Source organism: Oncorhynchus gorbuscha, linkage group LG19 (genome assembly GCF_021184085.1).
Source record: "Oncorhynchus gorbuscha isolate QuinsamMale2020 ecotype Even-year linkage group LG19, OgorEven_v1.0, whole genome shotgun sequence".
Taxonomy (NCBI): Eukaryota; Metazoa; Chordata; class Actinopteri; order Salmoniformes; family Salmonidae; genus Oncorhynchus; species Oncorhynchus gorbuscha.
Window position 1 is genome coordinate 9,764,584 of NC_060191.1, and position 12,969 is coordinate 9,777,552.

The 12,969-nt window shown below is 43.4% G+C and overlaps 1 protein-coding gene across 2 annotated transcripts in view; it reads right to left on the reverse strand.

Moving 5' to 3' along the window:
- LOC124005188 (amyloid beta precursor like protein 1-like) overlaps nucleotides 1-12,969 on the reverse strand; it is a 49,662-nt gene that overhangs the window by 9,098 nt on the left and 27,595 nt on the right. For both annotated transcript variants that reach the window (XM_046314191.1, XM_046314189.1), the window contains exons 2-6: nucleotides 7,263-7,442; nucleotides 4,784-4,913; nucleotides 1,945-2,057; nucleotides 915-1,105; nucleotides 471-829 (exon numbers count right to left, since the gene is read on the reverse strand). In XM_046314191.1, coding sequence (XP_046170147.1) covers nucleotides 471-829; nucleotides 915-1,105; nucleotides 1,945-2,057; nucleotides 4,784-4,913; nucleotides 7,263-7,442 — 973 coding nt within the window. The remainder of the gene's footprint in view (nucleotides 1-470; nucleotides 830-914; nucleotides 1,106-1,944; nucleotides 2,058-4,783; nucleotides 4,914-7,262; nucleotides 7,443-12,969) is intronic.

Below are 12,969 nucleotides of genomic sequence, written 5' to 3' on the forward strand. Positions count from 1 at the left end.
ATGCCCTTGCATGCATGCGTATGTGTAATCATCCTTAGTCTATTACAAAGATAGCGTGAGAGAGAAAGTATTGGAGATGCCAACTGGGCACTACAGTTCATTCCCCAGTCAGTAAGAGTAAGTGGGAGATGGGAGAGTGATGTCAGCATTTACCCAGTCTTTTTACTGCCCTGTTAACCACTAAGGGTAGCAACTACAGTCCATTCCCTTACTGAGACTGGCCTTTAGAGAGAAAGGTCCAGACTAGACACAAAACCTAGACACTACTTAATACCCCACTTCTCCACTTTTGTAGGTAAGAATATAGACAATATGGATAAAATTTCATCTAGGGCAAAGTGGTATTCCAATAAAGCTTATGCCCATGAAATCCTCTCAGATCTAGTTGAGAGGTGGTAAGTAGGGGCTAAGAATTGTTTCTGGACAGGGCGAAGATGTAACTGTGAAATAGAAGGTAGATGGTTACTCACGGCTGTCTCCCCTGGTCTGGGGTGGGGATGTGGAGGGGTTGCGACCAGTCTGACCCTGGCCTTTCTCATAGTAGAAGGAGTCTGTGTAGTCAGAAGCCTGGTAGGGGCCAGAGTCAATGGAGTACTCATACTCCTCTGGGTCTTTCACTGCTGCTGCTTCTGCAACCTCCTGCTGCTGCTGCTCCTCCTCCTCCTCTTCCTCCTCCTCCTCCTCATCCTCTATGGCCTCCTCCTCTTCCTCATCCTCTTCCACCACCTGCTCATTCTCTTCCACCATCTCATCGTCTTCCTCCTCCATGTCTGCCTCATCCACATCGGTGTCAGGAGAGGGGCTTGGGGAGGGTGTTGTCACTTTGACTCTGGGAATGGGGTACAAGGTCAAACATTATGATCATCATCATCTCCCCCATCATCACCACAGACAGCAGGGGTAATGGGACTCACCCTGCGTTGACTTTGACCTGAGGGGTGAGGGCCTGGGGTCCTGCTGGGAGAACATCCCCTCCCTCCGTCTCCCCCCTGCCACTGGACCCGCCCCTCCCTGGGCAGCACACATACTCCACCCCACGGAAACGTTCTCCGCATGGCAACAGCATCCCATAACTATGCAGCTCCAGACCGTCTGCTGTGCAGGCCTGAAACAGAAAGAGTGAGAAATGAGAGAAATCTGTTCAACATGGATCAAGATTGGAAAAGACCAAGGTGAACTAGAGAGAGATCAGGGGTGTATAGAAAAAGAGAGGAAATGTGAATGTGATCAAAGGGAACTAACTAGCAGGAGGAATAGAATACGATCAGCATGATGAAGGTGAATTATAAAAACTACATCACCTCCCCCTCCAATCAACTGCCTCCAATCAACTGCCTCCAATAAACTGCCTCCAATAAACTGCCTCCAATAAACTGCCTCCAATAAACTGCCTCCAATAAACTGCCTCCAATAAACTGCCTCCAATAAACTGCCTCCAATAAACTGCCTCCAATAAACTGCCTCCAATAAACTGCCTCCAATAAACTGCCTCCAATAAACTGCCTCACCTCCCCGGCCTCCAATAAACTGCCTCACCTCCCCGGCCTCCAATAAACTGCCTCACCTCCCCGGCCTCCAATAAACTGCCTCACCTCCCCGGCCTCCAATAAACTGCCTCACCTCCAATAAACTGCCTCACCTCCCCGGCCTATATTAAACTCCTCTAGCTGCTCTCTCTGCAGATACAGTATGATACTGTATGTTACACTACACCCAGCTGGGTACAGTTAGCTTCCAGCCCCAGTCTTTTACTGTAGTCTACATTGCAGTTTAGTTATTGACTCAATTAGTCCAAGTCCAAGTGTACTGTCTCATAGAAGTCTATGCTAACTCTCTATAAAAGAGTCCTAGTGGTGTTAAAACCCAATTCAAACTTAAGAAATTAATTGAAATTTAATTAACTCTAATATAATCTTAGCTAATATAATGTCGCTCCACCCGCACCTCCTTAGCTATGTTGTGCCAGTAGACGTAGCTCTCACAGGCATCCATCTGTTCTTGGTGCAGGAAACGGCATCGGTCTGGAACCAACAGGGCTTCACTCACATACTCACCCACTGCAGAGCAAGAGAGAGAGAGGAGGGACATGGAATGAGAGGAGAATATTTTAACACTCTCCTTGGTTGTAACATTTTTTAATTGATAAAAAAACATTGATAAACATCCATAAACCAGAGAGCGAGAGACAGAGACTTGAACTAGAAAGGTTCAGTATTATAATATAATGGCAACTCATTACAGTGCCTCTGCACTGTCTGGGCTGAGGAGGGGAGTGGAGATTGATCCAGAACACAATGGTGTGCTGCTGCCTGCAGTTCTACTTTCAATAGCTGCAGGCAGTCAGTCAAGGACAGAAAAATGTGAAATATGCTTAATTTCAGATTTTAATTTAAGTCATTTGATTCCATCGTTAACAATAGTGAAAATAATAACTTTTGTACTTCACATGCTCTAGAGAAGTTAAAGTTGTATTTATTAACAAATAAGCAATATATTATGCATTATAAAGGTGTCGAGTATGATTAAAAATAAAATTTTATTAGGGGCGGCAGGTAGCCTAGTGGTTAGAGCGTTGGACTAGTAACTGAAAGGTTGCAAGATGGAATCCCGAGCTGACAAGGTAAAAATCTGTTGTTCTGCCCCTGAACAGGCAGTTAACCCACTGTTCCTAGGCCTTCATTGAAAATAAGAATTTGTTCTTAACTGACTTGCCTAGTTAAATAAAGATAAAATAAAAACAATTTTAAAAAAATGTGTCACATGCGCCGAATACAACAGCTGTAGAGACTTACAGTGAAATGCTGAATACAACAGCTGTAGAGACCTTACAGTGAAATGCTTACTTACGAGCCCCTAACCGACAAAATAAGAAAAGAAATAAAAGTAACAAGAAATTAAAGAGCAGCTGTAAAATAACAAGACTATATACAGGGGGGTACCGGTGCAGAGTCAATGTGTGGGGGCACCAGTTAGTTGAGGTAATATGTACATGAAGTTATTAAAGTGATTATGCATAGATGATAACAACAGAGTAGCAGCGGTGTAAAAGAAGGGGGGGGGGGCAATGCAAAAAGTCTGGGTAGCCATTTGATTGGGTGTTCAGGAGTTTTATGGCTGGGGATAGAAGCTGTTTAGAAGCCTCTTGGACCTAGACTTGGTGCTCCAGTACCGCTTGCCGTGCGGTAGCAGAGAGAACAGTCCATGACAGTTTTTAGGGCTTTCCTCTGACACTGCCTGGTACTGCCTGGTATAAGGGTCCTGGATGGCAGGAAGCTGGGCTGTTCGCACTACCCTCTGTAGTGCCTTGCGGTCGGAGGCCGAGCAGTTGCCATACCCGGCAGTGATGCAACCAGTGATGCTTTCGATGGTGCAGCTGTAGGACCTTTTGAGGAGTTGAGGACCCATGCCAAATCTTTTCAGTCTCCTGAGGGGGAATAGGTTTTGTCGTGCCCTCTTCATGACGGTCTTGGTGTGCTCGGACCATATTGGTTTGTTGAACTTGAAGCTTTCAACCAGCTCCACTGCAAGCCAGTCGATGAGAATGTGTGCGTGCTCACAGAACATTACACCTGTACATAGCCCATCTGTAAATAGCCCATCCAACTACTTCATCCCCATACTGTATTTATTTATCTTGCACCTTTGCACCCCAGTATCTCTAATTGCACATTCATCTTCTGCACATCTACCATTCCAGTGTTTAATTGCTATATTGTAATTACTTCGCCACCATGGCTTTTTTATTGCCTTACCTCCCTTATCCTACCTCATTTGCACATACTGTATAGATACTTTTCTACTGTATTATTGACTGAATGTTTGTTTATTCCATGTGTAACTCTTGGCCAGGTCGCAGTTGCAAATGAGAACTTGTTCTCAACTAGCCTACCTGGTTAAATTAAGGTGAAATAAAAAAATAAAAATGGGTATATCATTCAGGGCTAGGATATGGGTGTATCATTCAGGGCTAGGATATGGGTGTATCATTCAGGGCTAGGATATGGGTGTATCATTCAGGGCTAGGATATGGGTGTATCATTCAGGGCTAGGATATGGGTGTATCATTCAGGGCTAGGATATAGGTGTATCAGTACTTGATTGTATTCAATATTAGGGTATTGGCATGTGGGTGTTAGGGTTAGGGCATGGGGAGAGAGGGATGGGGTGTGTGGGTAATTGGATTGAGGTGTGTAGGTAAATTAGCGGAGGTATATACCGTAGATATTGGGGCAAATGTCTGTTCATTTTATTATAGGCAGAGAACTATGTTCCCAGCACTCACAATTATTTGTACATCATTTCCATTAATGTAATTTTTTAAAGCAATTTGGATTACATGTTAGGGTTACTAATGGTATAAGATGTGCATAGTGGCATGTTTGGAAAAATGTGGGGACAAGTGGGTTAAAATTCAACACAGACTGAAAGACCTTTCCACCATTTTAATAGAGTGAAGCCCTTTGGTGCACCTGACAAAGCTTTGACAATGGAATCCATTCATATGAACTATTAGACATACTATGTCCATTTCTATTATTACTTCCCCGAGGCTGAATTTGAACGCTACTTAACCATATCATGGAAATGACATGCTTTGTATTAAACATAATGATGACATGATGTTACTTATTAATATAATAAAGTTATCCTCCGATATGGGGTGGATGATCATAAGGAAGTTGTGCAATGTTTTGAGTGATGTTTGTGTAGGGATATGCTGAAGATTAGAATGATGATGATGATGATGCCGAGGGTGCAGACATTGCAGACGTGTTGTTCTTACCCTGGCAGCGGTAGGGCATGACGATGAAGGGGCGTGTCTGGCAGTGGCCCCAGCCCTTCTTACACCAGGCTGGGATGGTGACGGGGCTGGAGGACTCCTCCACATGGGAGATCTGTAGGGCTGGGTACATCTGGTTGGACAGATGGAAAGGCAGACAGATGGCGGGGGAGACAGACAGAAAGACAGAGGGAGGGACAGATGGATGGAGGATATGGACAGACAGGGCATCAGGGAGGAGAGAGGCAACAGGGTCAGACAAATGCAGAGGGGAAAGGAGGGTTGAGGGGGGAGGAGACATACAGTACAGACAGAGGGACAGAGGAGGAGAGGGAGAGAGGAGGAGGGAGAGAGGAGGAGAGGGCAAGAGGGAAATAGGAGGGGAGGGCAAGAGGGAAATAGGAGGGGAGGGCAAGAGGGAGCGGGAGAGAGGAGGAGAGAGGAGGAGAAGGAGAGAGGATAGCACAATCAATAGGGAGAAAGGTAAAAAGGAGAGACTCATGCAACGGTCTGAAACACTTTGGCCCTAAGGGTCTATTTTCTGACTATGCACGTCATACACTGATATTCTCCTTAAGTTGTAAGGAAAATTCCAGTCTGAAAAAAAGTTGACCTATACAATCCCACTTCCAATTCTTTCAATAATCCCAATTTCACATCTGACTACTTTCAATTAAAATGTAGGGCAATGGCATAAGCACAGCCCTATAATGAGGTTTAATGGATTGAGAAATGTATTTGGCACGCTGTCTGAGAGCCGGATCCACAGACTTTGAGGAAAAAGGAACGCTTTTGTGGAAAAGCAATCACAGACTCATAATGAGCTGGGTAATCACATTACAGCCATTTCAACTGTGTGACTGCTGTTTTCTTTACCCACTGTGCTTCATTTAGCCACCAGGTGGCGCATGATGTCCTTTTATAAAAACTGTCTCCTTGCTCTTGTTGGGGAGGGGGAGCAGAGTCTCGAATCAAACCAAGGCTGTGGCTAGCCCTGTCAGGCCATTGATATTCCTTAAGTTTGGCATGCAGAAGACTTAAAGGACTTAGGGGGATAAACGTGGCAGGAGGCAGATCGATGGATGGTTGTATTAATATTCAGGAAATATCAATAAATATTTCCTCCTGACCACCATCACTCTACTATATATATAGATTTGAGATATATATATATATTTGATAGGACAAGACAAACCAAGTATAACAGATTGGAAGATTAGGGTTGGCTACTCCTGCTCCTATTCATAATGTTGTGTGAGGTATCTATACCAGCCTGTCCACCCATTTACAGTGCATTTAGAAAGTATTCACACCCCTTGACGTTTTCCAAATGTTGTTGTTACAGCCTGAATTTAAAATGGATAAAATGTAGATGTTTTTGTCACTGGCCTGCACACAATTCCCCATAATGCCAAAGTGGAATGATGTTTTTAAATGTTTACAAATCAATTTAAAATTGAAAGCTGAAATGTCTTGAGTCAATAAGTATTCAAACCCTTTGTTATGGCAAGCCTAAGTAAGTTCAGGAGTAAAAATGTGCTTAACAAGTCACATAATAAGTTGCATGGACTCACTGTGTGCAATAGTGTTAAACATGATTTTTGAATGACTACCCCATCTCTGTACCCCACACACACACAAATATTTGTAACGCCCTTCAGTCGAGCACTGAATTTCAAACACAGATTCAACCACAAAGACCAGAGATATTTTCCAATGCCTCGCAAAGAAGGGCACCAATTGGTAGATGGGTAAAATATATATATATATATATATATATATATATATATATATATATATATATATATATATATATATATCCCTTGGAGCATGGTGAAGTTATTAATTACACTTTGGATGGTGTATCAATACACCCAGTCACTACAAAGATACAGGTATCCTTACTAACTTAGTTGCCGGAGAGGAGAGAAACCACTCAGGAATTTCACCATGAGGCCAATGGTGACTTTAAAACAGTTACATAGTTTTAATGGCTGTGGAGGATAAAACTGATCAACAACATTGTAGTTACCGTATGCCACAATACTAACCTAATTGACAGACTGAAAAGAAAGAAGTCTGTACAGAAGAAAAATATTCCAGAACATGCATTCTGTCCTGAATATGTTTGGGGCAAATCCAACACAACACACTACTGAGTACCACTCTCCATATGTTCAAGCATAGTTCTGACTGCATCATGTTATGGGTATGCTTGTAATCGTTTGCAAAAACATTTTCACTTTTGTCTTAATTTTGTTTTACTCCATATTGAATTCAGTTTGTAAAAATAAGTCAAGGGGTATGAATACTTTCTGAAGGCCCTGAATCTACCACCATCTTTATATCCATAAACCTATTTAAAGTATCTGCTCTCTGGTATGCTATTGCAGCAGCATTGGAGATGAGCGGAGCATTACAGTGCAGTAGCAGTGCAGTAGGAGGTCGATCTCATAACCATAGCAGTGTTGTTGGCTCCTACCTCTTGGCAGTAGGACAGGATCTGGTTGGGCTCTGTGAAGCAGCCCTGGCGGCCCTGAGGGTCAGGCTCCCATTGGCCAGTCTCAGGGTTCATGTGCAGCAGCTGACGCCCACAGAACATGGCAATCTGCGGCTCGGCCACCAGGGGCCCCGGTCCATTCACCTCAGCCATGGCCAAGGCCTAGAGAGAGGGAGGTAGATAGGGGGTGAGGTGAGGTGTGGTAGAACGAGAAGAGAGAAGTTTAGAAATAGAAAGAGTAATAGATGGAAGGAGAGAGGGAGGAGGGAGAGAAATACTTTGCTATGATTGTCCTGAGAGAGAGTGTAATGTTTACTGTTAATTTGTATTGTTTACTTCAATTTTGAGAATGAAGGACAGGACCTTAGATTAGTCTAAATGTACCAGCTGATACAGTCTCTCTGATCTATCTCCCAACACAAACAATGGCTTAGCTGCAGAGAGAGTGTGTGTCTATGTGTATACATCGTTGCATCCATTCTCTGTGTGTGCATGCATTTATATACAGTTGAAGTCAGAATTTACATACACCTTATTTAAACTCAGTTTTTCACAATTCCTGACATTTAATCAGAGTAAAAATTGTGTCTGTCTTAGGTCAGTTAGGATCACAACTTTATTTAAAGAATGGGAAATGTCAGAATAATAGTAGAATAGTTTCTTTCATTTACATTCCCATTACATTCCCAGCGGGTCAGAAGTTTACATACACTCAATTAGTATTTGATAGCATTGCCTTTAAACTGTTTAACTTGGGTCAAACATTTTGGGTAGTCTTCCACGAGCTTCCCAGAATAAGTTGGGTGAATTGTGGCCCATTCCTCCTGACAGAGCTGGTGTAACTGAGTCAGGTTTGTAGACCTCATTGCTCGAACACGCTTTTTCAGTTCTGCCCACACATTTTCTATGGTATTGAGGTCAGGGCTTTGTGATGGCCACTCCAATACCTTGACTTTGTTGTCCTTAAGCCATTTTGCTACAACATTGGAAGTATGCTTGGGGTGATTGTCCATTTGGAGACACATCTGCGACCAAGCTTTAACTTCCTGACTGATGTCTTGAGATGTTGCTTCAATATAGCCACATAATTGTCCTTCCTCATGAAGCTATCTATTTTGTGAAGTGCACCAGTCCCTCCTGCTGCAAATCACCCCCACAACATGATGCTGCCACCTCCGTGCTTCATGGTTGGAATGGTGTTCTTCGGCTTGCAAGCCTCCCCCTTTTTCCTCTAAAAATAACGATGGCCATTATGGCCAAACAGATCTATTTTTGTATCATCAGACCAGAGGACATTTCTCCAAAAAGTAAGATTTTCTTCCCCTTGTGCAGTTGCAAACCGCAGTCTGGCTTTTTTAATGGCGATTTTGGAGAAGTGGCTTCTTCCTTGCTGAGCGGCCTTTCAGGTTAAGTCTATATAGGACTCGTTGTACTGTGGATATAGATACTTTTGTACCTGTTTCCTCCAGGATCTTCACCAGGTCCTTTGCTGTTGTTCTGGGATTGATTTGCACTTTTTGCACCAAAGTACGTTCATCTCGAGGAGACGGAACACGTCTCCCTCCTGAGCGGTATGACGGCTGCATGGTCCCATGGTGTTTATACTTGCATGCTATTGTTTGTACAGATGAACGTGGTACCTTCAGGCGTTTAGAAATTGCTCCCAAGGATGAACCAGACTTGTGGTCTACAATTTTATTTCTGAGATCTTGACCGACTTCTTTTGATTTTCCCAGGATGTCAAGCAAAGAGGCACTGAGTTTGAAGGTAGGCCTTGAAATACATCCACAGGTACTCCTCCAATTGACTCAAATGATGTCAATTAGCCTATCAGAAGCTTCTAAAGCCATAATGTCATTTTCTGGAATTTTCCAAGCTGTTTAAAGGCACAGTCAACTTAGTGTATCTAAACCTCTGACCCACTGGAATTGTGATACATTGAAATAATCTGTCTGTAAACAATTGTTGGAAAAATTACAGGTGTCATGCACAAAGTAGATGGCCTAACAGACATGCCCAAAACTATAGTTTGTTAACAATAAATTTGTGGAGTGGTTGAAAAACCAGTTTTAATGACTCCAACCTAACTCTATGTAAACTTCCGACTTCAACTGAGATATATATATAAATATGAGGAGAGAGAGAGAGAAAAATGGACTTTCAAGCTAATGCATATACCATTTCGTCTCACACACTGTAGCTACAGTGAGAGAATATTGGCAGAGACAAAGCTCAGAAAAGATTTATACCAGATCATGCATTGAGTGACACCAAAAGTAGATGAATAAGCCTGATTTATCGACTGAAACTACCCCCTGATTTTGTTAGCAATGTTAAGAGTTGAGAATATAAAGATAGGAAATGTACAACAACTATACACTGTAAAGCTTGCTCCCATCTGCCCCTCTTTTATCCTCTTTCTACCACTCCCTCTATTCTCTCAATCTCTGGCCTACCGTTTCTCTCCCTGAGCTCTCTTGTTCTCTTTTCCCCCCCTCCCCTCTCTCAACAGCCTGCTAGGATGTTGTTATTGATCATGGGATCCGTTCCATCTGCCTGCAGCCTGGGGGTCGGGCCCATGGGAGGCACCGTGGAAGAACAAACACCAGCCGGGCCCCAGCCCCGCTGCTCCCAGTCAGGTGTTAATACAAGCTCATTGACCGCCGGGCCACTTCAAGTACATTAACACACAGGAGAGGGAGGGAGGAGGGGTGATAGTAGGAGAGGAAGGGAGAGGAAAGGAGGAGAGTACAGTAGAGAAGGGAGGGGAGACAATGATGTACACACTGCAGGAGATAATCTCCCCAGATCTAGAGACCAAACATGCTCGTTTTCTAACACAAGCTGAGTATTATGACGTAAATGCCTCACTATGATTAATTTAGAAAGGGACATAGAGGGATGGAGTGATCAGGTGTTGTGTTCACACGTACAGTATATATAGTACAGAGATATGACTCCTCTTTGGTGCGGAAAAAGTAGAGGAATATTTCAAAAGAAATGCTTGAACATTACCTAACAAATAATTTCGCTCAGTCTTGCCATTCTTCTGGCTTAACAGCCAAGAGTCACTTATGAAAACTGATATGACAGAAAGTTCAAACAATATCCCTATCCACACTGAAAGTGGCAACCCAGAACCCATTCAACCCGCCTTGTGACTGGCCCGACTGCTTTAATCTCCATAGACAGACAGATGGACTGACAGGCAAGAAGAGCAACTCAGCCTATTAGCATCAAGATGCCCAGGGGTAAGGGGGAGAGGAGAGAGAGAGAGAGGAAAGCAGGGCGAGTGACGTCTGATCAAAGGGAAGCTCTGCCTCAGCATACTGCTGCTAAAGTGTTTGAAGTTCTAATTAAAATTTATATCGGAAATAAATATATACAAAACCCATGAATAAATATACAATAAATATAATAAGGACCGGAGGAGTCTGAGCATTAGAGCCCCACTAGATATGAATGGAAACTATGATAATGAGTTCATTGGATTATAATGAAAGCTGTATGGACGTGGCCGAGCGAGGCCTTGAGGAATGGGGTTTGGAGATCCAGAATGGTGCAGAGACATCCAATTTATTTGGAGTTCAGCGATAATTAACAAAGCACAGAGCTAAGGTTAAAGTCTCCATGAGTGACTACTGGTACTGTAGTGACTTTATTAATTCAAGTCTTTATGACTACTGGTACTGTAGTGACTTTATTAATTCATGTCTCTATGACTACTGGTACTGTAGTGACTTTATTAATTCAAGTCTCTATGACTACTGGTACTGTACATGACTCAACCTCCTATATACAGTAAGTGGACATAGAAACTGTTTGCATATTATTAAGAGTGGTGCTAAGAGATGTTGATTTCTGCTGAACTGGCAGCTTTCTGGGAGCATGTTATTGATGTGTGTTAAAGAATGTGTGTGTGTGTGTGTGTGTGTGTGTGTGTGTGTGTGTGTGTGTGTGTGTGTGTGTGTGTGTGTGTGTGTGTGTGTGTGTGTGTGTGTGTGTGTGTGTGTGTGAGAATAAAAGTGCCTGCTTAAGCTACACAGCCCACACTGACAAGCCACTGAATGCTGAGGTAGTGGTTAAATAGATATAGATATGGCTCTTGACTCAGGGAAGGTCAACGCCACAAAAAAATATTCTGGATATTTGAGAAGATGACCTGACAGCTCTGCTGTGCTCCAGCCTTCATCCTGCACTCTCCACGCCTGCACTCTCCACGCCTGCACTCTCCACGCCTGCACTCTCCACGCCTGCAGAAAATCAATGATGTTCGCCTGCAACTGGATCGCCAGGCTCTCTCCGATCAATAGAAGCCCATCTGGAGCCAGAGGGCCTGACCTCCAGCGTGGAGAGGATGCTCGGCAGCACCTCAGCCAATCCCAGTTCTCCCTGATTCACCACCAGATTAGATGGGGCTGCCGTGAAAACAAATCCTAATCACAAACACTGCCTGCATTCCCTCAATGAGCCCTGGATTTGTTTATACATTGTTCCATCTTCTCGTCCTCCACGCTTTCTCTCGCTCTCTCCTCTTCAAAGTTACCATGTCCTGCTAGCAGTTATAGACATGTGGTCTTTGACCCACTTTGGGAATAATCACTCTGCATTTCACCATCTCACCACCATGACAACCAACACGCAAGGACAGACATCACACCCTCCCACTCGCTCCTACTCCTCCGTGGTGTGACTGCCACCCTACCACGCAGTGTCTCAGCATGGCGCTGACTGGGAGTCACAAGTCTGATGGCACCACTGCAGGCTATGATAGTCCAAGTTTAAATGTTTCAATCAGAGCTTCAGTTCAGTAAATAAAAGCCCTGGCATATTTGCATTATAGTCATTTTCAAACTCACAATTCAAATTCTGAATTACATCAAGGCTGCTCCATTAAAAGGTACAGTATCTCTGTTTGTGTGTCATTCATAATTGCATGAAATCAGTCTATTTCAATAGAGAGACCCAGGAGAGAAGTAAACTCTCCCACTCAACACAGACTCATTAAAGAAGCCTCGTCTCTCAGTTGTCAGTGAATCAGACAGGCTGACTAACACTGTTGTTTACAGAAGGTATGGTGCAGTTACATGCGTGTGAACAGGAACTAGCTGCCGTCACGCTGTCATTTACTTATGACAATTGTTTAGCACGCCTGTTCTACAGTCACCCAGGGCCTGTTCAATCTGGTGGGTTGCAGATAGAAATGTACTGCATAGACCTGGCATGACAGCTTATTACACATAATATAATGTCATATCTATTCTATACAATAGAATATGGAACATTTTGAACATCGACATCCTAACCGTTTAGAACCCATCTCCTGACAGGGACCTATCTGGCTGTGATTGGTTGGTCAGACAACATAGCATGCCCTCTGCTAATTGGTCTAAATTACTTTTAGAAGGAAGTACCAAAAACCTGAATGAAAGGTGCTGGTGTGGTCTTGGCGCTTGCCTTGGTACACTAGGGGAATCTGCCAGCCAGTCACTAATCTTGTTTAAATGGTCAAATCAAACAAACAGTCAAGTGTAGCCCCCACCTAAACAAGGCAGTCAACTGAGAAGATGCTCTTGCTAAAGGGTAGCAGGAATAGAGCGCCAGATCAAACATCTCTAGGTGTAATTTATTTTTCTATATATTCAGTAGACTTAATATTTGTCCTAATGGAATTGGTTTCACACAAAAA